Source organism: Aotus nancymaae, unplaced genomic scaffold, assembly GCF_030222135.1.
Source record: "Aotus nancymaae isolate 86718 unplaced genomic scaffold, 86718_ANA_hifiasm-v0.15.2.pri h1tg000028l, whole genome shotgun sequence".
Classification (NCBI taxonomy): domain Eukaryota; kingdom Metazoa; phylum Chordata; class Mammalia; order Primates; family Aotidae; genus Aotus; species Aotus nancymaae.
The window spans coordinates 4,640,987-4,666,519 of record NW_026988441.1 but is presented as its reverse complement, the minus strand read 5'-3'; the positions used below and the strand labels follow the sequence as shown (position 1 = coordinate 4,666,519).

The window sequence follows — 25,533 nt, the reverse complement described above, 5'->3', positions numbered from 1 at the left end:
CTGGCTGCCTTGGCCTCCCAAAGTGCTGGGATTACAGGTGTGAGCCACTGTGCCCAGACCATACCTAAATCCTAAAGAAAAAGTCATTTTTGGTAATCTAATGTCTGCTAGGTCCTTTAACTGGGATCCAGAGATAGAGGGTATTATTCAGTGCCAGACACTGTTTTAATCAGTTCAGACAAATCATCTCATTTAATCCTCACAGCAGCCCTTTGAAGTCAGCAATAAGATGGTCTCATTTTACAGATGGGGAAACCAAGGCCACGTGAGATTAAGTCTCTTGTTCAAGATCACACGGCTGCTCCTGTGTGTTGAATAAATGTAGCCTTGCTTCAGGCCATTTCTCCTCACCCAGGGATCAGGGTGGTAGGTGAAAGGAACAGTGTACAGTGTCTCTGGGTTTCCCTTTAACCTCAGAATGAAGTCACAGAAATTCCTACAGAGAAACTTGGATTAGCGCTTTGTTATCTTGGCATTAAACAGGTGACCTTGAGCGCCAGCTTTGTCCTCAGGTGGGACAAGTCCTTGGCTAACATCTGGACCTTCAACAAGGTCTTGGGGGATGGCTCCATTTTGTTCCATGTCAAGTGGGGCTGCTGGCCAGCTGTGGGGGCTTCTGCTCAGTCAGGGGCACAGGTGATAGGCCAGAATAGTCAGTTCCTCTTCATGGTTTCCCTGATCCATTTCACGTAGCGGCAGACTTTGGTATAGACACCAGGCTTGGTGGTATTGTCGCAAGGGACGTCACCCCAGGACACAATGCCCTGTAGGATGCCCCCACAGACCAGGGGTCCCCCAGAGTCACCCTGTGGGGAAAAGAGGAGGTCCCAGGTTGAGTGAAACCTCCTGGATTCAGTGCATTCATCCTCATCTTAATCACCATTTGTAGTCTCACCCCAAACCCAAGCCATCCCCATCCCAGGGAACCCCAACCCAACTCCACGCAATACAGCCCAGTTTATCTCAAACGGAGCCAACCCAACCCCACCCCTAATCCAACAGAGCTCAAGGCAACTCGCCCAACCTGTGTCCAGTCTCACCCCCATAAACCCCAATGCAACTGAACTAAGCTAAATCCAGCTCAGCCGACATCCTCACCATTCAAAATCGAACCAAATGCATGCCCATCTCACAACCCAATCCCAATCTTCATGCCTTCTGCATTCCAAACAAAATCTACCCCATCCCAATTCAGATCTCACATGTTTCCCACCCAAAATCAAACCAAACCATTCCCATTCTCAACCTCAACCCACGGCATCCCAAACCAACTATCACATTATCTACCTCAAACAATGCAATCCCCACCTATAACCCCAACTCCAACCTCACCCCTATTCTAACTTCTCTTCCTACTCCATCTCCAAGTCTAACCCTAGCATCTTCTCTGGCCCAAAGCAAAGAAAATCCAACCCCATCCCCACTCCCACACCTGTCCCCATCCCTTTTCCTCCGCCTGATGGCCCCGCTGGGCTCTGACCTCACAGGATTCCGCGCCTCTGCCCTCTGCGCCTGCACACACCATGGTGTTCGTCAGGCGCCCTGGGTAGTTCTTGTCACAAGATGCATCGGAGATAATGCTGATGTTGGCACAATGCAACGTATCTGGGAGATTCACTGGGGAGGACAGTGTACTTGGAGCAGATCCATAAACTCTGGCCCTTGTCCCCTCCGCCCAAGAGCCCTGGAGCATAGGATTCCTTGAGGCCTCGTATCCAGCTCCATTCTTTCACGCACCTTGTGACTGGGGGCTCCCTGTGGTCCCAGGCTCGTTGTGGGACACCAGGCCCCAGCCAGACACCACACAGGCCTCCCCTGGGTGGGGGCAACGCGTGGGTAGCACCACGGGGCGCACCTGGGGGGTCAGGCGTGCGGGCCGGACTAGACGCAGCAACATAATGTCATGGCGGTGGCTGCGTGCTTCGTAGCGTGGGTGTGGGATAACCCGAGACGCGGTCCTTAGCTGCTCTGGGCCATCGCGCTTGCGCAGGTTGTGCTCTCCCAGGCGCACTCTCATGAAGCTGTGTGGGTGAATGGTTTTCCCATTGGGGGCAGGCCATTTGGAATCTCGACATCCCATAACCTTTTCCCAAGAGCCTGAAGCCAATGGTTCCAGCCCCTGCTCCTCAAGGACCAAAGATTCTGAAGTCAGGCACACTCCTAGAACTCGACCCCCTTCAACTACTCCCAGCCCCCTCCTGGCCTCTCCCCGAATCCAGGATTCTCAGATCCCTAGAACTGAGGCTCAAAATCTGGAACTAGTCTTCTTCCTCCTTCAGATATCTAAGGCTTTGAAACATACACTTCCTCTCACCCAGGGGCTTGACGTCCAGCCTCCTTGTCCATCAGAACCCAGGAGTTCTGGCATCTGCCTCTGCCTTCCCCCCAATTCTAGGAGCTCTTCCCCCAACCAGGCTCCCTCAGGACCCTGAGCCCTGCCTTCATACCGGCTTTGGCAGTGGGCCGCAGACAGCACCCAGTGTGGGGAGATGAGGGAAGCGCCACAGTTAAAGCGACCACGCTCGTAGAGGGCCACTTGCCATGGCTGGGAGTGGGGTGCACACTCCTCACCTTCCAGCAACTTGTTGCCATCCTGGGCTGCTGGGAGAAGGGATAGAGGGTGCCTGAGGACAGGGACCTTTGCATTGCCTCCTAAACCTTCCTTGCACCCTGCACTAACTACTATAGGCCTGTGCTTTCCGCTAACTTCTCAAGATACCCTGCCCTGTTTTTTGTTTGTTTGTTTGTTTGAAATGGAGTCTCACTTTGTTGCCCAGGCTGGAGTGCAGTGGCACTATCTCAGGTCACTGTAACCTCTGCCTCCCAGGTTCAAGTGATCCTCCTGCCTCAACCTCCTGAGTAGTTGGGATTACAAGCGCCCGCCACCACACCTGGCTAATTTTGGTAATTTTAGTAGAGATGGGGTCGCACCATGTTGGCCAGGCTGGTCTCGAATTCCTGACCTCAAATGATCTGCCCGCCTCAGTCTCCCAAAGTGCTGGAATTATAGTTGTGAGCCACTATGCTCCACGTGTCCTATTGTTTATTTACAACTGCTGCCTGTTTTCTCCAAAACTCTAGCACCCACCCCATTTGCTATAAGACTCTGGGAGAGAGAGGAAGGGGAACAGACCAGAGGGCAAGAAGTCCTCTGTGGTTGGGGGTGGAGACGGGGACACTGGATATAGGTTCAGACAGATGGTCACTTGAAACCAGTCATTCAAGGTCACCAAATTGTCACAGACATGAAACGGATGTGGTCATTCAGTATGTATGACACAGCCTTGGCCCCAGAGTCTGGACATGTCAGCCAAATTCAGTGTGCAGTATGAGTCCCAGATGTGGCCACACAAGGTCATAGACATGCATACGTGCACATCCAGCTTCCAAACTCAGCTACAAATATGGACAGGGCTGGGAGCTGAAATTCACTTGCATGCACATGGGTTGCAGCTGCAAGAATCACAGCACAGGCCGGGCGTGGTGGCTCACACCTGTAATCCTAGCACTTTGGGAGGCTGAGGTGGATGCATCACCTGAGGTCGGAGTTTGAGTCCAGTCTGGCCAACATGGTGAAACCCTGTCTCTACTAAAAATAGAAAAAACGAGTTGGGTGTGGTGGCAGGCACCTGTAATTCCAGCTACTTGGGAGACTGAGGCAGGAGAATCACTTGAACCCGGGAGGCAGAGGTTGTAGTGAGCCAAGATCATGCCACTGCACTCTAGCCTGGACAACAAGAGTGAAACTCCATCTCAAAAAAAAAAAAATAGAATTACAGCACAGATGTTCATATGTGTATATGAATACAGATGGTTAAGACATGAATACATACACACACACACACACACACACACACACACACAGAGAACTGGATATGGTTCAGACCTAGAGTCATCATCTCTAGCATGAGTCTTGGCATCCAGTATCACAGATACTTGCGTACACGGTCTGGGCAAAGAAGGGGTCCTTATACCTGGGTTCAAATGTACAAGCTGTGAAACTTTGAGCAAGTTATTTGACCTCTCTGTGCCTCTGTTTCCTCATCTGTAAAATGAGGATTGTTGTAAGGATGAGGTAGGAATGTGCATGTGTGTGTGTATGTGTGCATGTATGGTGAGTGATACCTAGTCCATTGTAGCTACTTAATATATATTACTTGTTTTTTTACAAACGACACCTGGATTTATTCATAGGGACATACATGTGAATATTCAGGTCCATCCTGAAGATGGCCAACGTAAGTCAGACATCTGCACAGACCTACATATAATAAATAATCAGGGGTAAAACTGTGATTCACCCACGAGCCATTTTGTAGAGTTAGAGCTGCAGACACAAACCCAGAGGGCCAAGACTCAGATGTGGACTTGCTGTCCGGGGCTGGGCATTCAAGGTCAAAGACGTGCAGCTGGAGCCACAGGCAGCCGGGTCAGGACATATTTATCCATCTCTAGATCAGCCCCCAAGCCAGATCTGTGGAGTTCAAGGTCACCGATTGGGTTTCACATATGGGGATCTGGTTCACACATGTGAAGAGGATGTGAACATACAGGGCCTTGTATACCCACTGCACACATGCATGTACACACACACAGAATGGGACATGCTTAAGGACATAATGAGAGACATTCAAGATCACAGGACCAGGACCCTCTCCACTGGGCAATGTGGATGTGTCCCCTTAAGGTCGAAGCCATGCACACCCCCACCCACACAGGGGTAGGATTTGCACAGCCAGACTAAATGTCCACAGTCTGCCCATCACAGTCAGGAACTGGGCCAAAGGCCCTGGCGAGACCAGGAAAATGCGGATGTGGTGGACAAGGGGCTTAACAAAGGAAGGGTGAGGTCGTCCTGTGAAGGGCGGAGGGTAGAGCTGAACAGCTGGGCACCGAGGCTGCACCTGGCCAGTCCAAGCCAGAGGAAGGTGGAGGCCCCAGCTAGGTGCAGCAGGCAGGCAGGAGGCAGGGAGGTGAGTGCACAGAGAGAGCCGGAGGGGAGGCTGGAGGCATAGGAGTCTGAGGGGCCCCCGAGAGTGAGGGTCATTTGTGGCAGAGCATTAATGAAAGTCCACCTCCCCAGAGGAGGGGAGGCATCAGGTTACAATTAATTTCTCGGTGTGTGGTGGCTGAGTTCAGTCTGGAGTTTGCCTGCCACCCAGGGTGACCTTGACCTTGTGGCCACCCCTCTGGGAGCCACAGCCCCTTCCCTTGTCACATGAGGTTGGAACTCACATAGATGTTGTATGTAAGCTTGAAGCGCCGTGCCCGGCTTACACACTGGAGAGGGCACAACCTGGGCCAGGCTTGTGCTTGTGCCTCACACGCAACCACATTTAATCCCCTCAAAGACCCTGTGAGAGTCGAGGAGTGTCAGGCGTGGGACTCAAACTGGAATCTGTGCTCCTGGACTCTCAGCACCTGTCTAATGCTTACTGTGTATATTAACTCCGTTATGCTATTGAGACCTCACCGTTGTCTTAAGTGGGTGCTGTCATATAGAGAAGGCACTCAAAGCCCAGAGAGGTGAAGCAGTTCCCTCGAGGACACACAGCAAGGAAGTGGCTGCCCTAGGATTCAGTTTAGGTTTGTGTAACTCCAGGACCGTGTTCCTTGTCATGGGCAGCGAGAGGCCCTGGGGATGGCATGGTGACTCCAGAGCAGCACCATCCCCTGATGATGAGGACTTAGGAACATTGGCACAGGTGGAGGTGGAGGGTGAAGGAAGGATTTTTAGTGGTCTCTGGGTGAGGTAGGGGCTGGCAGATCACTGGGACCAGACATGCTTGGGGAGGGGGCACCTGCTCCCACAGACCTAACCCTCACCTGGGGCCACCTCACCTGTGGATGCCAGCAGGAAGGAGAGAGGGAGGAGAAGCCACATTGTGGAGGAGGGCCCAGGGTTCGGCTGCAGTCTGGGGAGGGAGTGAGAGAATCCAGGTGAGGCAGGACTTTTCTGCCTCCATCAGGATCCCTCCAGATAAAGACTTATCCCACCCACTGTTAATACATTTCTTCCGACCACCAGTGTCCCCTTCCCCCAGCCTCACTCTGCGCTTCCTTCTGGGTCCCCTGTCTCTGGAGGGTTTACTCTTCCTCTAGGCACTGGGACAGACCCTGGTCCCCGCTTCCCTGTGTATCAGTCCCCAGCTCCCTGCCACCAGCCTGTGGATCTCTCTCCATCATGAGGGACCGCTATCCAAACCTCTTATCTGGCCTTTGGGTCCCTCTCCAGTTCCATCCCCTCCACTGGCCTGTCCCCGACCCATGACCCCAAAGGGTCTTTCTATATCTGGAGTTGACTGTGCCCCTCCCCTGCTTACCACCCTTTGTGGATACTCAGTACCCCCAGGATAAAGTCTCCCCTTCAGCCTCACTTTCTTTTTTCTTTGTTTCTTCTTCTTTTTTTGTTTTTGAGATGGAGTCTGGCTGTGTTTCCCAGGTTAGAGTGCAGTGGTGCAATCCCAGCTCACTGCAACCTCCACCTCCTGGGTTCAAGCGATTCTCCTGCCTCAGCCTCCCAAATAATATCTGGGATTACAGGCATGCACCACCATGTCTGGATAATTTTTTATATTTTTAGTAGAGATGGAGTTTCACTATGTTGGGGCTGGTCTTGAACTCCTCACCTCAAGTGATCCACCTGCCTCAGCCTCCAGAAGTGCTAGGATTACAGATGTGAGCCACCGTGCCTGGCCCATCAGCCTCACTTTCAAGGACAACAGTGGCTTCTTCCCTTCCAGCCCCTCTGCCCGCGTCTCCCATGACCTTGTCCTAGGCGCAGCCAATGCTGCCATTTCCCTCCTGCCATTTCATGCTCAGGCTCTTCCTCCCACCAGGTATCCAACACCATTCCCTTCCAGCCCCACTTCCTCCTTGAGGCCTTTTCTGACCTCCCCTGACCCTCAGTGGTGTCTGCCTCCCCCACTAGACTGGCAGCTCCCTAAGGAGCTGGTCTGAGTCCACTCTGGGTCTCTACTGCAGTGCCCAGCCCATGGGAGGCCTCAGGAAGCTTTGGGAGTGAATTAGAGTCCTTCTTCCCCATATCTTCCAAATTTGTCTTTGTCCTCCATGGCTCTGTCCCCACATCTTCTGGGAGGCCCCAACACCTAACAGATGTCTCCCCTGAATGCCACAGCACCCATTTTGCCTCCATTACGTACAGATGCCCCATACTTGCTGAGGTCTTGCCTGTTCTTTTCCTCATCTGGGGGCCTTGAAGATGGGGCTCAGGTCAGGTCCTTTCTGTGTCCTCAGCAGTGCCCTGCCTGGGGCCTGGCACACAGGAGGCCTCGGGGAGGTTGTGCTGAACTGACTTGAACCCGTGATCACTCCTATGTTCTTGGCTCTGGTACAAGCGCTTCAGGGACGTCCTCCCGATCCACTCCACCTTCTCCCTCCCCACCACTGCGGCTCCTTCTAGCCACTTCCGGACATTTTCTTGGCTCAGGTTCAATTTGGGGCATTGGTGAAGGACACATGGATCCACCCATGCCCTTGACACTCAGTTCTCCCAGGGTGACTGCTGTTTCCCCTTGAGACCAGGGCACAGTGAATCTCCCCTTCACCCCTCCCTCCAGTCTTGTCTCAAAGCTCTCACCTCTTCCAGATCCACCAGCAGTGTCTAGGGCAGCTTGGGTGCCAGAAGAAAGGGAGCAGGCAACAAGATGCCTGAATTTATAAGCTCCCAGCCCCAGCTGGGTCTGGGGGTGCGGTGGTGTAGGGTGGGGTGGGAGGTGACTGAGAGTCAGGTTTACATGCAGAGACGCCTTGGTGGCTGGTGGGGTGGGGGACTTGGCCTAATGAGCATTTATTAGGTTGAAGCTGTTGTCTGAGTCTACAAGGAAGAATTCTCCAGTAGAGGCAGTTCCTCAAGGGGGAGGGGACAGGAGGACAGAAACAGAAATTAGGAGGAGATCAAAAGACAGAGCCTGGAATTTGGGGTCTGGAGTGTGGACACTGGATCCTAGAGTAATTGTTCTTGGGTTTGGGGCAGGGTTCTGGATCCCGTGTTCTGGATCCGGATCTTTGGTTCTGGATCTGGGTCTTGGATTCTGGATTTGGGGATCTTGAGTTGGAGATTAATGACCTGCAGTCTGGAGTATACATTTCAAAGTCTGAGTTCTTGGGCCTGGGGTCTCGAATCTGGATCCTGGGGTCTGGTCTTTGAGTGACAGATCATGAACCTGGATTCTGGATCCTGGGGCATTCAAATCTAGAATCCACAGTAGGAGCCTGGAATCTGGTGTTTGGAATCTGGTACTTGAGGTTGGAAACCTTTGCACCTGCTATAAGAAGCCTAGGGCCTAGAGTACAAATGGTAGATTTTGGATTTTGAATTTTGGGGTTTGGATTCTTTTTTTTTTTTTTTTGAGACAGAGTTTTGCTTTTGTCACCCAGGCTGGAGTGCAATGGTGTGATCTTAGCTCACTGCAACCTCCTCCTCCCCGGTTCAATCTATTCTACTGCCTCAGCCTTCTGAGTAGCTGTGATTACAGGTGCCTGCCACCACGCCCAGCTAATTTTTGTATTTTTGGTAGAGATGGGTTTTCACCATCTTGGCTAGGCTGGTGTCAAACTTCTTACCCTAAGTGATACACCTGCCTCAGCTTCCCAAATTGCTGGGATTACAGGCATGAGCCACCTGCACCCAGCTTGGGGTCTGGATTCTACAGGGTGGATTTAGGCTCTGAGCTTTCAGGGGTAGACTTTGGAGCATAAAGTCTGGAGTTTCAAATCTGTATTGTCCATTTAAAAGCTGGACTGAGGCTGGGCACAGTGGCTCATGCCTTTGGGAGGCCGAGGTAGAAGGATTACTGTAACTTAAGGGTTTGAGACCAGCCTGGGGAACATAGCAAGACCTCATCTCTACTAAAAATCTAAATAAATAAATAAAATTTTAAAAGGCTGGTTTGAGAGACAGGGACCTGGCTTTTGTGATTCTGAGATTGCTAGAATCTTGACTCTAGAGTCTGAATTGAGAGTCTGGGAACCTAGGGTCTCTATTCTGGTCCTGTAGTCTTATTTCTGGGTTCTAGAGCTTGAAATCTGGATTCTGCATTCCAGAGACTGGAGCTCATCACTGAGATGACCCAAGGCTTTGGGTATTTGAGGCTGGATGTCTCAAAACCCCAGAGGGCCCCAAGCAGTTGTCTAGAGTCTATTTTGGCTAATGAGGAGGTCCGGAGACAGGAGGGATTGACCTCAGGCCACCCAGTGAAGAATGGGGCCTATTATAAGCGTGGTCTCTCCAAATGTGGAAAGCTATCATCTTTATGGGAGGGAGTCACTTGGGATTCAGCCATTCTAGAACTATATGCCCCAAGAATTTCTAGAATATCAGACTTTCAGATTCTAGAAGCACAGGCCCTAAGACATTCTGGTAGTCTAGAACTATGGAATGTGAGATTTTAGAATAGTCTAGAACCACAGAGCTCCAAACACTCTAGAACCTTAGAGCATTGGGCATTCTGGAGTTCCCAGGAACCTTATGCATTCTAGAATGTGGGGTCTCCAGACATTCTACAAGCCCAGACCTGCAGACATAATGGATACCCAGGCTGGAAGCTATTCTAGAATGCCTATGTCCTTTTGCGTCGCTCCCCACAGATTCATGCTCCAAGTGTGCGGGCCTCACCCTGGGCTACCACTTCAGCTGAGCAGCCCCTGTTGATGGAATGCGGCTGCAGGGCACTCCCTGTGCTAAGTGCACTCCTTGTAGGATCTCACTTAGGCTCCAGGCAGCCCTGTGAGGTGGTTATATTAATAACCTTATGGCTTCCTGCTGAATATGGAGGAAACTGAGGCCCAGACAGGGGCAGCACAAGCAAGGCTCTTGCAGAAGCGAGAGGCCACGCGGGAGAGGAATCAGTGTTCTGGAACCCCCGGTTGGCCTTTTTGCAGCCACCCCTGCAGCCGCCTTCCTCTGTAGGGGCGCGGTGGTGACCGGGGGAAGGAGCTGAGCCCCTGGGGCTTCCTCGGTGCCAGGTCTGTGCTAAGCGCTTTCCGTCAGGATCGCACGTGCTCCTCCTCCTAACCAGCCTAGGCAGGTACTGATGAAGTACCCCTGATACAGACAGGGTCACTGAGGGCGCTTCCGCCATACCGCGCGCGTGGAGCCCAGGCGGGCACCTGGTTTGTGCACGGCTCCCGGGAGGGCTCGCAGCCAGCGGGCCCCGCCCGCACGCGGTGATGTTAGCGCCACCCCCCGCCCACAGTGCCCGGCTCAGGTCCGCGTGATCGCTGTCCTCCTGGACGTGTGGGCGGACGTCCTTCAACTTCACCACGGCCTGAGTCCCACCTCTGCCTAGCTCTCCTCCTCCTGAAAACACTCCCTGAGAGTCTTTTATCAACTCCCGTGGTTCAACCACCAACCACGGAGGTCTCCTCCATCTGACCTTGAACTCCAGCTTGGGCAGCCACCTGCTCCTGGGCGCCCCCTGCTCCAATGTCCCTAGGCCCCTCCCACTCACCGAATCCCAACTCATTGCTCTATTTTCCCAAACCCTTTTTCCCTGTTATTCCACGTTCCCCATCTCAGGGGCAGCGTCACCGCCCACCCAGTTATTTGGCCAGACGCCCTTGACACTGACCTTGTTCCCTGCCGCTCATCAGCCCCCAGCCTTATTCCTTTGGCTCCTGCCTCTCTCTGCCCTGTCCTCTCCTCTCTGTCCCCTTGGCTTGGCTCCAGCTCAGATGTCCTCCTCTCTCTCTGGACCCTCACCCCTCCTGTCCACTAGGACAGCCTCCTCCTTCTCCTCCTGTAGGTCACAACGTGGCCACAGAGGGTCTCTGCACTTGGAGTTCACCCCGCCCCTCCCCTGCTCACAGCCTTCCCTTGCAGCTCCCCGACACCCCTGGGCAAGGTCCCACAAACTTCTCAGCCTGCAGTTTGAAGCCCTTTGGGACTCCCCTGCTGGAAGAAGCCTCCCCTTAAGTCTCAGGAGGACTGCAGACTGCCCACCTCAGGACGGGAACTGGACTCCTGGTTCCCTCAAGGGTCTCCCCACCGGGTGCTGGCCCTCCTTTAACTAGTCCGTTCCTTCTGGAATCAGACAAGCTGCTGTTTCAGGGCGCTGGCTCTGGATTCAGACAGCCTGGGTGCAGATCCCTGTTCCACTACTTACTATTTTGGGAGACCCTGGTAAGTCTCTTTTCTTCTCTGTGCCTCAGTTTCTTATCCCTAAAATCAGAAGATCCCCTCATAAAGTTTTTCAAGGAGTAACGACTTAGTTTGTGTTAGGAGCTCAGAGCATAGAGTAAATAATGCCAATTCATTCTATCCACATTTTACACATGAGCAGACAGGAGTGCAGGCAGGGGGCGGGGGGCATCGGCCAAGGTCACCCAGGCTGCAGAAGTGGAATCGCGAATGGATCTTGAGGTCCTAGTGCCCCCTATGAGAAGCATCAGCTCTCTGGGTGTCAGGAGCTCATCTGCGAAGGGGTCTTCTTTTGGGGTGCAGTGGGAATGGGAGGGACCTCACGGGTTGCATGAGGTCATACTCATGGAGCAGGCGTGCAAATCGTAAAATCAGGCTGACGCTTGCAAAACTGGTTAACATGCATGTGATTCAGACGTGGCCACTGGAGCCAGGTGTCCCGGGTTTGAGTTCTGCTTCTGCCCCAGAACTCTGCACACCCTCAGGCAAAGCAAGTCACTTAGCCTCTCTGTGTCCCAGCTGCCTCATCTATAAAGTGGGGGTAATAATTGCTCCTCTCTCTTCTGTAGAAGTGTTTTGAGGTATTCATGCTTGAAATCTGTGCCTGGCACTCATTATCTGTCTGTCCTATTCCTCCTGAGAACTGAACGCTGGGGAGGGGGTCACGTGGGATCTTTCTCAGATGACGGTTGGGCAGCAGCAGATTTGGGACTGGAAGAAGCAACTGTGTGGTGGTTTTTTTGTTTTTGTTTTTGTTTTGACAGAGTCTCGCTCCTGTTGCCCAGGCTGGAGTGCAGTGGCACAATCACAGCTCACTGCGACAGATTCTCCTGCCTTAGCCTCCCAAGTAGCTAGGATTACAGGCACCTACCACCATGCCTGGCTAGTTTTTGTATTTTTAGTAGAGATGGGGGTTTCATTATTTTGGCCAGGCTGCTCTTGAACTCCTGACCTCAAGTGATCCACCCACTTCGACCTCCCAAAGTGTTAGGATTACAGGCATGAGCCACCATGCCCAGCCAGAAGCCACTGTTTTGATCTCCCAGATGTGTCATCTTTTTCTGAATCCCTGTGACCCCTTTATCAAGACCCCTGTTTTACAGATTGGGGAACTGAGGCCCAGGGAGAGGAAATGTATGTGTGATGTCAAGCAAAGAGAATGCCACACACAGACTAGTTCTTCTCTGAGACTTTATTTCCTGGGCTGTGCTGGGGGGAAGCTGGAAGGAAGGAGGCAGAAAAACCTGAATCTTCTCTTCTTTTGTCCTAGGAGGGCCCTACAGATAGGTGGCACCAATTGTGTGTTTGTTCATAGAAGGTTTGCTCCTGGATCTGAGAAAGGAGGGGCTGGGGCCCAGACTCCTGGGTCTGAGAGAGGAGACACTGGGGGCCTGGACTTATGGGTCTGAAGGAGGAGGGGCTGGAATCTGGACTCCTGGGACTGAGTGAGGAGGGGCTGGGGTCTGGACTCCTGAGTCTGAGTGAGGAGGGGGCTGGGGACTCGGACTCCTAGGTCTGAGGGAGGTGAGACTAAGGGCCCGGACTCCTGGGTCTCAGGGAGAAGGGCCTGGGGGATCTGAGGGAGGAGGGGCTAGGGACTTGGACTCCTGAGTCTGAGAGAGGAGGGGCTGGGGGGTCTGAGGGAGGAGGAGGCTGGGAGCCTAGACTCCTTGAGGGAGAAGGGCCTGGGGTATCTGCGGGAGGAGGGGCTGGGGACTCGGACTCCTGGGTCTGACAGAGGAGAGGCTGGGGACCAGGACTCCTGGGTCTCAGGGTCCTGAACTCTTGGTTCTGAAGGAGGAGGGGCTGGAGGGTCTGAGGGAGAAGGGAGCTGGGGAGACATGTGTCTTCTCCCTGTGGTGACTGCTGCTCACTTTCCCCATATCTGTTTCTGCTCCCCTCTCCCTGTGATACTATCAGCTTCTTTTAGTTTTCATTATTTATAGTTGGAGTCTTGCTCTGCTGCCCAGGCTGGAGTGCAGTGGTGCGATCACAGCTCACTGCTACATCAAATTCCTGGGCTTAAGTGATCCTCTGGCATCAGCCTCTCGAGTAGCTGGGACTATAGGTGTGTGCCACGATGCCTTGCTAATTTTTAACTTTTTTTTGTAGAGATGGGATCTTGATACGTTGCCCAGGCTGAGATTGTTTGTAAAATGTCATCATGGGGCTGGGTGCAGTGCCCCACGCCTGTAATCTCAGCACTTTGGGAGGCTGAGGTGGGCGGATCACAAGGTCAGGAGTTCGAGATCAGCCGGGCCAACATGGTGAAACCCCATCTGTACTAAAAATACAAAAATTAGCCTGGCATGGTGGGGCATGCCTGTAATCCTAGCTATTCAGGAGGTTAAGGCAGGAGAATTGCTTGAACCCGGGAGACAGAGGTTGCAGTGAGCTGAGTTGGGCCACTGTATTCCAGCCTGGGTGACAGAGTGAGACTCTGTCTCAAGAGAAAAAAAAAAAAGTCATCATGGAACACCCTCCAGTGCGGGAATGCTAGCTGTGGTATTACAAGAATGATGTTTATTGCAGCACTATTCCCAATAGCTAAGATTTGGAGGCACCCTAAGTGTCCATCAGCAGATGAATGGATACAGAAGACGTGGTGCATATACACCATGGAGTACCAATCAGCCATAACAAAGAATTAGAGCTTGTCATTTGCAACATGGATGGAACTGGAGGTCATGATGTTCAGTGCAGTAAGTCAGGTACAGAAGACAGAGTTCATAAGTTCTCATTTATTTGTGGGAGCTAAAAATTAAAACAATTGAGTTGCCGGGCATGGTGGCTCATGCCTGTAATCCCAACACTTTGGGAGGCTGAGGCGGGTGGATCACTTGAGCTCAGGAGTTCAAGACCAGCCTGGACAACATGGTGAAACCCCATCTCTACTAAAAATACAAAGACTTAGTCAGGCATGGTGGTGTGCACCTGTAGTCCCAGCTAGTTGAGAGACTGAGGCAGAAGAGTCACTTGAACCTGGGAGGTAGAAGTTGCAGTGAGCCGAGATTGTGCCACTGCACTCCTGCCTGGGTGACAGAGCAAGACTCTGTCTCAACAACAACAACAGCAACAAAAGAGACAGACAGACAGATAGGGACAGTGAGAAACAGACATAGGGAAGAGGAGGGGAGAGAGAACAGAACCAGGAAGGGAGTGAGAAATAGACAAATGAGGCTGGGTGCGGTGGCGCATGCTTGTGGTTCCAGCTACTCTGAAGGCTGAGTTGGGAGGATTGCTTGAGGCCAGGAGTTCGAGACCAGCCTGAGCAGCATAACGAGACTCTGTCTCTACAAACAAACAAACAAAAATTAGCTGGGCATGGTAGCACGTGCCTGTAGTCCCAGCTACTCAGGAGACTGAGGCAGGAGGATTGCTTAAACCCAGGAGTTCAAGGTTACAGTGAGCTCTTATTGTGCTGCTGTACGGCAGCCTGGGCAACAGAGTGAGACTGTCCCTAAAATGAAAGAAAAAACAAAAAAGCATGGTAGCTCATGCCTGTAATCCCAGCACTTTGGGAGACTGAGGCTGGTGGATCACTTGAGGTCAGGAGTTCAAGGCCAGGCTGGCCAACATGGTCTCTACTAAAAATACAAAAATTAGCCAGATGTGGTGGTGTGTGCCTATAGTCCCAGCTACTCAAGAGACTGAGGGAGGAGAATCGCTTGAACCCGGGGTGGGGTAGAGGTTGCAGTGAGCTGAGATCACACCACTGCATTCCAGCCTGGGTGAGAGAGTGAGACTCCATCCCTGCTACCGCAAAAAAAAGCAAACTGGGTCTGGGGTTTTGCATCCCAGACCAAATGCCTGCACTCTGAATGCCTTGTTGGGTGGAGCTCTAGTGAGGTGGAATGGGGGACAAGGGCTTTAGCCAAGGAAGCCTGATTATCCTGTGGGGAAGCATCGAGAGTGTGAACTGGATGGAGCTGCGAGGCAATTATCCATGGCTCTCTTACCTTTCTGCCTGTCTCCTGAAAAAGCTATTAGTCACTTTTTAGTTCCGGTTTGTCTTTTTACAGATGTTTCTCTAGGGCATCAGAGCATGTTTGTTTACTGTCTTAGATAACAAAGATAATGTCCTTCTATAACATATTTATTTATTGGCTATTTATTTATGATCCTTCCAGGGCAGGTGAACCAGAAGCCCAAGATAGCAAAGATAATATCTCCCTGAGTTCCAAATTCGGGCTGATTTCCTTGCATCTCCCTGATAAGATTGAGGATTTGTAAACACATGAAAACACAGAGTCCCCAGCATTGATACAAACCACTGTGTGCACAGCATCCACCTGAGCCACTCTGATCATCCCCGTAGGACCTAGGGGCAAGGTGAGCCCATGAGAACATGAACCTCATGCTGCCTGCTGTGCCATGTGTAATAAAGTTCTTTGTCTCTGACCCAGGAGTCTTTGTTTGTTCTGCCAGTAGTTTCACTGGATACAGAATTCTTGGCTGATAATTGTTTTTTTTTTTTTTTTTAAGTGGTCTAAAGACAGGACCCAAATCCCTTCTAGGTGGTAGGGTTTTTGCTGAGAAATCTGCTGTTAATCTAATAGGTTTTCCTTTATAGGTTACATGATACTATTGTCTCACAGCTCTTAAGATTCTTTCCTTCATCTTGACTTTGGATAACCTGATGACTATGTGCCTAGGTGGTCATCTTTTTGCAATGAATTTCCCAGGTGTTCTTTGAGCTTCTTGTATTTGGATATCTAGATCTAGCAAGGCCAAGGAAGTTTTCCTCGATTTTTCCCTCAAATAATGTTTTCCAAACTTTTAGATTTCTCTTCTTCCTTGGGAACATGAATTACTCTTAGGTTGGTCATTTAACATAATCCCAAACTTCTTGGAGGTCTTGTTCAGTTTTTTAAAATTGTTTTTTCTTTATCTTTGTTGGATTGGGTTAATTCAAAAGCCTTCTCTTTGAGCTCTGTTCTTTCTTCTACTTGTTTGATTCTATTGCTGAGACTTTCCAGTGTATTTTGCATTTCTCTAAGTGTGTCCTTCATTTCCAGAAGTTGTTACTGTTTTTTATTTATGTTGTCTATTTATCTGGAGATTTTTCTGTCCATATCCTGTAACACTTTTAAAATTTCTTTCTTTCTTTTTTTTTCTTTTTTTTTGGAGACAGAGTCTTGCTCTGTCACTCAGGCTGGAGTGCAGTGGCACAATCTCAGCTCACTGCAACCTCCATCTCCCGGGTTCAAGCAATTCTCTGCCTCAGCCTCCTGAGTAGCTGGGATTACAGGCACCTGCCACCATGCCCAGCTAATTTTTGTATTTTTAGTAGAGACAGGGTTTCACCATCTTGCCCATGCTGGTCTTGAACTCCTGACCTCATGATCTACCCCCCACCCCTCGGCCTCCCAAAGTGCTGGGATTACAGGCGTGAGCCACCGTGCCCGGCCAACACTTGTAAAATTTCTTTAAGTTGGTATTCACCTTCCTCTGGTGCCTCCTTGAGTAGCTTAATAATTGTTCTTCTGACTTCTTTTTCTGGCAATTTCAGAGATTTTTTTTTGGTTTGCATCCATTGTTGGTGAGCTAGTGTGATCTTTTTGGAATTGTTTTCCTGGTTCCTTCTCATTTGAGTAGACTATGTCAGAAGGAAAATCTGGGGCTCAAGGGCTGCTGTTCAAATTCTTTTGTCCCACAGAGTGCTTTCTTGATGTGTCCACTCTGTTTTCCCCTAGTGATGGGTCTTCCTGAGAGCTGAACTGCAGTGATTGTTATTTCTCTTCTGGATTTAGCCACCCAGTGGAGCTACTGGGCTCTGGGCTGGAACTGGGGAGTGTTTGCAAAGAGTCCTGTGATGTGATTCATCTTCAGGTCTCTTAGCTGTGAATATCAGCACCTATTCCACTGGAGGTAGCAGGGAAGTAAAGTGGTCTCTATGGGAGTCCTCGGTTGTACTTTTTTTAGTGTGCTGGTTTTGTGTTGGTTGGCCTCCAGCTAGGAGGTGATACTTTCAAGACAGCATCAGCTGCAGTAGTATGGGGAGGAAAAAAGCTTGCTGTAGGGTCACCTGGATAAGTATTTGGGCTTCTCAGGTGGTGGGTGGGGCCAGAGAGATTATGCCTTTTGTCTTTGGCTGCTGAGGCAGGTAGAGAAAGACCATCAGGTAGGGGCAGGGTTAGTTGTGTCTGAGCTCAGACTCTCCTTGGGTGGAGGTTGCTGCAGCTGCTGCAGGGTGTGGGATGTGGTTCTCAGGCCAATGGAGTTATGTTCCCCGGGGGATTATGGCTGCCTCTACTGCAGCGTGTGGGTCACCAAGGAAGTGGGGGAAAGTTGGCAGTTTCAGGGCTCACCCAGCTTCCATGCAGCCACTGTGTGCACCCCCAACCAAAGCACCGAGTTTGTCTCCAGACAGCAGTTGAGCAGGGCTGAGAGCTTGCCCCAGGCTATAAGCTTCCCTGCTGAGAAAGCAAGCAGGGTTTTCAGGTTTCGTTCCTCCCTCCCCGCCTGCTGCAGCTTCTGTGCTCGTGTCTGCACTCACAGTTTGCCCCCTCCCCTGAGTTCTGTCTGGGAAACTTCGTGTTGAGTTGAAATTTTTACAGAGTTCAGCTGGAAGTTTCCTTCTCTCTATGGTCTTTCCCCAGTTCCATTGCCAGCCCTCCCCAAGGATCCCTGTGAGACAAAGTCAGAAATGGCTTCCCTGGGGACCAAGAGTCTTCTTGCTGCTTCCTCTACCCCTATATTTCACTCAGCTCTCTAAATTCATCTCAGCTCCAGGTGAGATCAAATCCTTTTCCAGTGGTTTGGACCTTCGGATTCCCCAGTGAGGACGTGTGTTCGGGGGCAGACAATCCCCCTTTCACACTTTCACACTTTGGGCACTCACAGCTTTTATGCTGTCTCCTGAAGCCTGCAGCAGCAATTTGCTTCCTTCAATGGTCTGTGGGTTCTCTTGGCTTTCCTAATATGTTCCTGCGGTAGTTCTTGGAGCAAAAATTCAAGATGTGAGTCTCCACATGCTGCTCTGTTCTTCTGAGTGGGAGCAGCAGGTTAGCCCTGCTTCCTAGCCACCATTTTCTCTCCACATTCACTTTTTGACTTTTCTTTTTTATTAACTGCCTGTTTATATGCTTTGACCATTTTTTTTAGGGGTTGCTCTCTAGTTCATGTCAGAAGTTTCTGTGCCTTCTAAATAGTGATCTCTTTTTGGTTTGAACATTGTATATGTCATCTTTTATAAATAGAAATTCTGTACAAACCACAGTGCAAAAAAATAAAAATTAAAAAAAGAAAAGAAATTCTGAATTCTTATACAAGTTTCTGGACAACAGTGCCCTCTAAGCAAAAATTCTAAATTTGGATGAAGTACATGCAAATTTTGGTCTATGATTGGTGCTTCTGAAGTTGTGTCAGGAAGCCTTTTCTTTGTGTTAGATAACAAAGGTTATCTCACATTTTCTAGCCTCTCTAAGCCTCTTTGTTTGTCCATCTGTTTCTGTATCTCATCCCATCTACACAGCTCTATTCATTAATTTTTTGTTTAATTGACATTTTCTTGTTGTCACAAACTGTGACTTGATGAAGATAACATAAACTCATAATAATGTCCCTCAATAAGAAAAGGAACAATATGCCGGGTGCGGTGGCTCATGCTTGTAATCTTAGCACTTTGGGAGACCATGGTGGGCAGATCACCCAAGGTTGAGAGTTCAAGACCAGCCTGGCCAACATGGTGAAACCCTGTCTCTACTAAAAATACAAAATTAGCTGGGCGTGGTGGTGTGTGCCTGTAATCCCAGCTACTCGGGAGGCTGAGGCAGGAGGATCACTTGAACCCAGGAGGCAGAGATTACAGTGAAACGAGATCGTGCCATTGCACTCCAGCCTGGGCAACAAGAACGAAACTCCATCAAAAAAAAAAAAAAAAAAAAGAACAATAAACTTGTTCATTAGCTCATAAAACATGCTAAATTAGTTGGTGAATCAGAACACTTGACATGTCCTGAAATCTTTCAGCTGACATTTGAAACAAACTTGCTACTATTTCTCCCCAAATTGGGCAAAAATCCTTAAAACATCATATGAAATTTAAATAAATAAAACCTTTGAAGCCAAAAGAAGTCCTTTCTAAAGGACTAATAATGAAAAACAAATTTTGATCAAATATGATAAAAATGAAATTTTCTTCCCCAGAAAATGAGATTATAAAATCATTGATTATAAGCAGAGATAATTGAAGCATATGAGGACAAAAGAATGCAAGAGAAAAACTCTGTAAGGCATTTGAGACAATTGCAAAATTAAAAAATTTTGCGTCTTCTAAATTTTGCCCTGATTTTGGTATTATATACTCTTTTAAATAGGTCATGTATTATTATTCCTTTTATCATTTAGATTTGCTATTTACATTTGTTATTTCTTTTCTCATTAGAATTGTCAGAGTATTACCTAAGTTTATATTAAGAATCTTTTATTCTTTTTTTTTTTTTTTAAGATGGATTCTTCTTAAAAACTAAACTTCACATAGAGTAGGCCACCTCGTGGTACTGTTTTCAACCAATCAACCAAATGAATCGTTAGAGCCCTTTCTAATTCCTCTAGCTGCAATGTTAAACCCAATATTTCTGTTTAGTGGGTCCATATTAATAAATTCAGCCTGATCTAACTTTACATTCCTTCCACCATTATTCCACACCCACCCTTAATGTGCATTCCCACATATATTTCCTGGATTTCTGTCTATATAATGGGTAATCCTGGCTTTGCCAATTTCTTGTGACTTAACATCTCTGTGACTCATGTTCTACTTTAAAGTGGAAATAATAACAGTTCCTGTACAGAGTTTAGAACTTCCCAAGATGACCCTCCATTGTGACATCAGTCCAGATTCCAGGAGAGTCCCAAAGATCATCCTCAGGTTCAGTTTATAAGCATACACTTATGTGCTTCTACTGCTGAATGGTTGGGATGTGTCAGGCATTATCTTCAGCACTGTCTTCAGCACTTACAGATGCTCATCTAATCCTCACAACATTACTATGGGGTGGGTTTTACTGGCCTCATTTGACGGAGGAAGGGGCTGTGGCTCAGAAATGGGGGACCACTAGACCAGGGTCACTCTGGATATTGAGGACTCCAGAGACCACGGCCAGTCACCAACTGCAGAGAAATTAATTGTGACTTTATGTCCCTGCCCTGGGGAGGGTGGAGGTGGACCTTCATTAACCTCCTACCTTGACCCTCTCTTTTAAGGCTCTTTCTAACCTCTGCCATGATACAAGGACCCCACTGTACTCTGTACCCTCTTGCCTCTATGATCCCCACTGCCCACTGCATCCAGCTGAGTCCTCTCCTATCTCCATTCCCAGCTGGCCAATGCAGTCTCAGTGCCCAACTGTCTGTCAGTTACTCTGAAGGGGCTGACATTTTACCGGCGTGCAAACAAATAAGCTAACTTGCCAGAGTTTTGTTAATGCTGGCAGAGTCCATGAGACTCCTGAGTCAGAGACAAAGGATTTTATTGCTCACAGCTCAGCAGGCAGTATGCGGTTTATGTTCACATTAGTTCACCTTGCCTTCCCAAATCTTGCAGGGTGACCAGAGCCGTCCAGGTGGATGCCTTGCACACAGGGTTTGTGCCACTGGTGAGAAACCTGAGATTAGGAATCCTCAATCTTATACTGGGACAACTCGCAAACCTGCTTAGCCTTTGTCCCTGATGGAGATATTATCTTTACGATTTTGGATTGAAAACAGACCTTGTATTTATTGTCCTTGACACTAAACAAATCTGTTGTAAGAGACATTATCTTTATTATCTAGGGCAGTAAGCAATGCTGGATGTGAGAGAGATACCATCTTGCAAGGATGCCTGCTATACAAACATCCTTGAAAAGACAGTCCAGAAAAAAAAAAAAAGGTGTTACTGTCTTTGTGGAGAAGACACACAGAAACATGACAGAACCATGGAGAATTGCATTCCGACACTGTTCAGCTAGAGCCTTCCACCCTTGTCTTCAGGGCAATCTCAACATTCCACAAATAAATACGTTGTCTATCACATCCGGCTTCCTCATGCCTAACCAAGTTCTAGATCCCGTTCCTGACCACGTCTGGCAGCACACCACTGACAAACCCAGAATATGGCAGTGCTCAGGATCCTGAAGATGCATGGCTGGGAATCAGAACTTCTGGGTTTGTGTGGAAAGTGGGTCCAGCCTCTAGAGTTTCAAAGGAGGAAGGGGCTAGAGGTGAGGGTCCTGGAGGGAGAGTGTCAGTTCTGAACTCTCAGGTCAGTGAGGGAGAAGACTGGTAAGGTCCCAGCTCCAGAGGTTCTGATGTGGTAGTGGCCTAAGAATCGCATATCCAGGCTGGGCATGGTGGCTCATGCCTGTAATCCCAGCACTTTAGGAGGCTGAGGTGGGCAGTTCAGAAGGTCAGGAGTTTGAGACCAGTCTGGCCAATATGGTGAAGCCCCGTCTCTACTAAAAATACAAAAAAAAAAAAAAAAAAAAAAATTAACTGGGCATGGTGTTGGGCGCCTGGAGTCCCAGCTACTCAGGAGGCTGAGGCAGGAGAATTGCTTGAACCTAGGAGACAGAGGTTGCAATGAGCCGAGATCTCGCCTGGGCAACAGAGTGAGGCTCAGTCTCAAAAAAAAAAAAAGGAAAAATCCTGAGGGCTTGAGTTCTGGGTATTTGTGGCTTGAGGCTCTCTTTGGTCTCTGAAGGGTAGAGGCTGTAACCATTGGGTCCAGGGTTTGGGATGATAGTAATGGGATCTCTTGACTCCCCAAGAGTCCGAGGATCGAGGGTTGCCCATTCTTCAGTTTTGCCCCGTAATCCTTACTCCACTTGAGGGTAATCACCAGCCCTTCTAGCTCCATGAGGGTGTACCTGGGCGAGCACAGCCTGAGAAGGAGTGATGTCCGAGTCCTTGGGTGTCATCCACTCATCATCCAGATCCACACGATGAGGGCGTGGCCAGCGCTGTGACGTCATGTTGCTGCGACTATCTCTGCAGTGCGCCTCTCTAGCTGTGTGCTAACCGTGGGGCTGCCGACATCAGTTCTCTGGTGGGAGTGGCCTGCATGGTGCCAGGCTGGGGCCTGGTGTCAGACGGGGATCTTGGAAATCTCAAGGGCTTCTGGTTGGAGGGCACAGGGACCTGAACTTATGGTTTTGCCCCAAGTCCATTGCTCTCCCAAGTGAATCTCTTAGATATGAGGCACTGTGCCAGTATCCGCCTTATCTCCACCACATCTTATAAAAGGGACTATCCAGGGCCCTGATGAACACCACGGTGTGTGCAGGAGTAGAGGGTGGAGGCACGGACTCCTGTGGGGTCAGAGCCAGAGAGGGCCATCATGGATGGGGAGGAGGCTGTGGACTGGCTTGAGAAGTGGGATGTAGTTGTGTGTTTGATTTCCTTGACCAGATAAAGTGCTGGGTATAGGATTGAAAATGGAGAATGAAGACCAGTCAGAATGGAGGGTCAGGTTGGAGCTGAGTTACAGATGGGGTAAAATTGTGCTTCGGATGAGCTTGGGATTGACAATTTAAAGGTGGTTTGGGATGGTATGGCTTTGGAATGGAAATAGGTTTGTTTTTAATGTTGACTGGTAAGTGTGTGGGGATTGAACTGGGGATGAAGTAAGTTTGATTTTGGAGATAGAATATATGGAGGTGGCTATTGCATGCGAGGATGTGTATTCATTTGGTTTGATATTTAAATGAAGGAAGACGTTAGGGTTGTCTTGAATTAGATTAAGTTGGGTTGGGCTTGTGTGTCATGTGGTTGCATTGGGTTGTGTTAAATTGGTTTGGATCATGTTTAGGTTGAGGTTATGATGGAAATGAGGATACATTTGAGACACTGGATTCAGGTGGTTCTCATTCAAGCTGAGGGAGATTTTCTTTCAGATAGTCATTCCAGGGAACCCGTGGTTGTGTGGAAGAAGGCCATTGCCTATGTATGTCCCTCTACCATAGTACTCTGGTCTTGAATTTTGATTATCTATGTCCACTTCTGTCTTCTTCACTGTACTTGGAATTTATCTTGTCATTCAGCTGGAAATGAGGGATGATTTTGTCAAATTCTTGAGACACAGCTGGGCCTGGATCAGTGTAAGCTGCTCTGGTTTTACAGAACAGATGAAATAACCATTTATCCCCACAAAATCTAAAAAATCTTATAGAGTTAACATTAACAGTGAACTCTTATAATGAGTTAACACCAGGACTCTTGTTCTTGATTCTTTTCTGAGACACCAAAATGAGATATTTTTCAATGCCACCCTAATCTTTTTTTTTTTTTTTCTTTTGAGACACATCTGGGTCTTTTACTCTGTCACTCAGGCTGGAACGCAATGGTGTGATCATAGCTCACTGAACCCTTGACCTCCTGGACTTAAGGGATCCTTTTGCTTCAGCCTCCTGAGTAGATGGGGCTACAAGTGCTTACCACCACACCTGGCTAATTTAACTTTTTTTTTTTTTGTAGAGATAGTGTTTCATTTGTTGCCCTGGCTAATCTTGAACTTCTGACTTCAAGTGATTCTTCAGCCTTGGACTCCCAAAGCACTGGGATTGCTGGCATGAGCCACTCACTGTGCCTGGCTTGCAACTTAATCCTGGAGTGTATAAACCTGGCTCCTGATAGCTATGCATTTCATTGAGAAAAGGGCATTGGATTTTGCATGAGGACAATTCTAACCTAGGAGAGCAGGTCAACAGGAATTCCTGTTGTATGAATAGAGTGCACAGGCCTGGACAGTGAGGAGTGAGGAGCCACCAGAACCTCACATTGTTTAGTGGACATCGGATTTTGAATAATAGGGAACTTGGTCTGGGAGACTCATATTTCTGGATTGGAGAATATGTGGTATCACAAGATTTTTGTTTTTGTTTTTTGAGACGGAGTTTCACTCTATCGCCCAGGATGGAATACAGTTGCAAGATCTCGGCTCACTGCAACCTCCGCCTCCTAGGTTCAAGTGATTCTCCTGCCTCAGCCTCCCGAGTAGCTGGGATTACAGGTGCCCACCACCACGCCCAGCTAATTTTTTGTTGTATTTTTAGTAGAAATGGGATTTAACCATGTTGGCCAGGCTGGTCTTGAATTCCTGACCTCAGGTGATCTGCCCATCTTGGCCTCCCAAAGTGCTGAGATTATAGGCGTGAGCCACCATGCCTGGCCTGTATCACATGGTTTTATGATGAAAGGAGAAATATGTGTGTGGAACTATTTTCTGATGTGAAAGTGCGAGAAACAGAGAGTTTTGAATGCCAAGGCTCCTATTTCAGAAACATGGTAAGTTTGAGGTCTAGTTTCTGGGCTCAGACTGGTATAGGGACCAGGAAGTCTCACAAACCCACGATTCTGATATTTCAGGGCATATAATGTCTTGGGGTGCAAAGGAAGTACTTGGGACTTAGGCACATGAGACTTTGTATTGAGAATCAATGATCGGGGCTGGCCATGGTTGCTCACGCCTGTAGTCCCATTGCTTTTGGAGGCCAAAGTGGGAGGATCGCTTGAACCCAGAAGTTGGAGACCAGCCTAGGCAACATAACCAGACCCTCTTTCTACAAGAAAATAAAAATTAACTGGATGTGGTGGTACATGCCTGTGGTCTCGGCTATTCTGGAGGCTGAGACAGAAGAATCACTTGAGTCTGGGAGTTCAAGGCTACACTGAGCTGTGATCATGACACTGTACTCCAGCCTGGGCGACAGAGTGAGACTCTGTCTCAGAATTTTTTTTTTTTTTAAATCAAGAATCAGTGGTCATCCCAAACCCTGTTGCTGTTCATCCTGGGCCCACCTGCTCTGGCTTTGTCCCCTGGATCGTGTCTCCATGACCTACAGGCCCTGCCCAATCTGGCTTCACACCTTGAGAATGCATCCAGAGTGATCTAATATGTGCAGAACAACAAGTGCTGTCTCTCCCTCCCCTTCCACAGCTCTGGGTGTGGGTGGGGGTTGTCCAGCCTCCAGCAGCATAGGAAGGGCCTTGGTCAGCATCTGGGTGCCAGCAGGGCAGGGGTGGAGTCCTGGAGAATGAAGGCTTTATAGGGTTCCTCAGGGAGGCTCCCTAGCCCCAAGCTCACGACCTGCCCATGGACACCTGTGTCAGCATACGCTTCCTGGTTCTCTCCATCACCCTGTCTGTGGGGTCCACTGGTGAGATGGGGGGATAAAGGAAGTGGAGTGGGTTCTGACTCTTATGCTAAAGCCCTTTCCCTCCCACCCTGTGCTCCAGCCTTGTCCCTTCAGCCCACAGTTCACCCCAGACAATGTGCCCCGGCTCCTCCACGTTGCAGTAGTCCTCATGCCTACACTAGGTCCCCACTCCCTCCCACTTACCCTAGAACTTTCTCCCCATTGCCCAGCCAAATCCCCGCTCCCAGCTGC

General features: G+C 49.3%; 1 protein-coding gene and 1 long non-coding RNA gene across 7 annotated transcripts in view; one reads left to right on the top strand and one right to left on the bottom strand.

Moving 5' to 3' along the window:
* Positions 1-25,533, top strand: part of LOC105723575 (uncharacterized) — a 139,431-nt gene that overhangs the window by 13,159 nt on the left and 100,739 nt on the right. The window lies entirely within an intron of this gene.
* On the bottom strand, positions 156-7,397 carry KLK15 (kallikrein related peptidase 15). The gene is made up of 6 exons (XM_064380670.1): positions 7,164-7,397; positions 5,842-5,915; positions 2,448-2,598; positions 1,738-2,021; positions 1,481-1,617; positions 156-806 (listed from the first exon to the last, which is right to left on the bottom strand). Exons 1-6 carry the CDS (start codon positions 7,205-7,207, stop codon positions 654-656), a joined length of 843 nt encoding a protein of 280 aa, XP_064236740.1. The 5' UTR covers positions 7,208-7,397; the 3' UTR covers positions 156-653.

What these genes read in the sequence shown, in the direction of transcription:
- KLK15 (XM_064380670.1), bottom strand. Translation starts at nt 7,207, where the DNA reads ATGAGGAAAAGAACAGGCAAGACCTCAGCAAGTATGGGGCATCT. An exon ending in TCAGCAAGTATGGGGCATCT is followed by an intron (nt 5,916 to 7,163) that starts GTACGTAATGGA and finishes CTCCCTCCCCAG; the next exon opens with ACTGCAGCCGAACCCTGGGC. An exon ending in CTTCCTGCTGGCATCCACAG is followed by an intron (nt 2,599 to 5,841) that starts GTGAGGTGGCCC and finishes TTCTCCCAGCAG; the next exon opens with CCCAGGATGGCAACAAGTTG.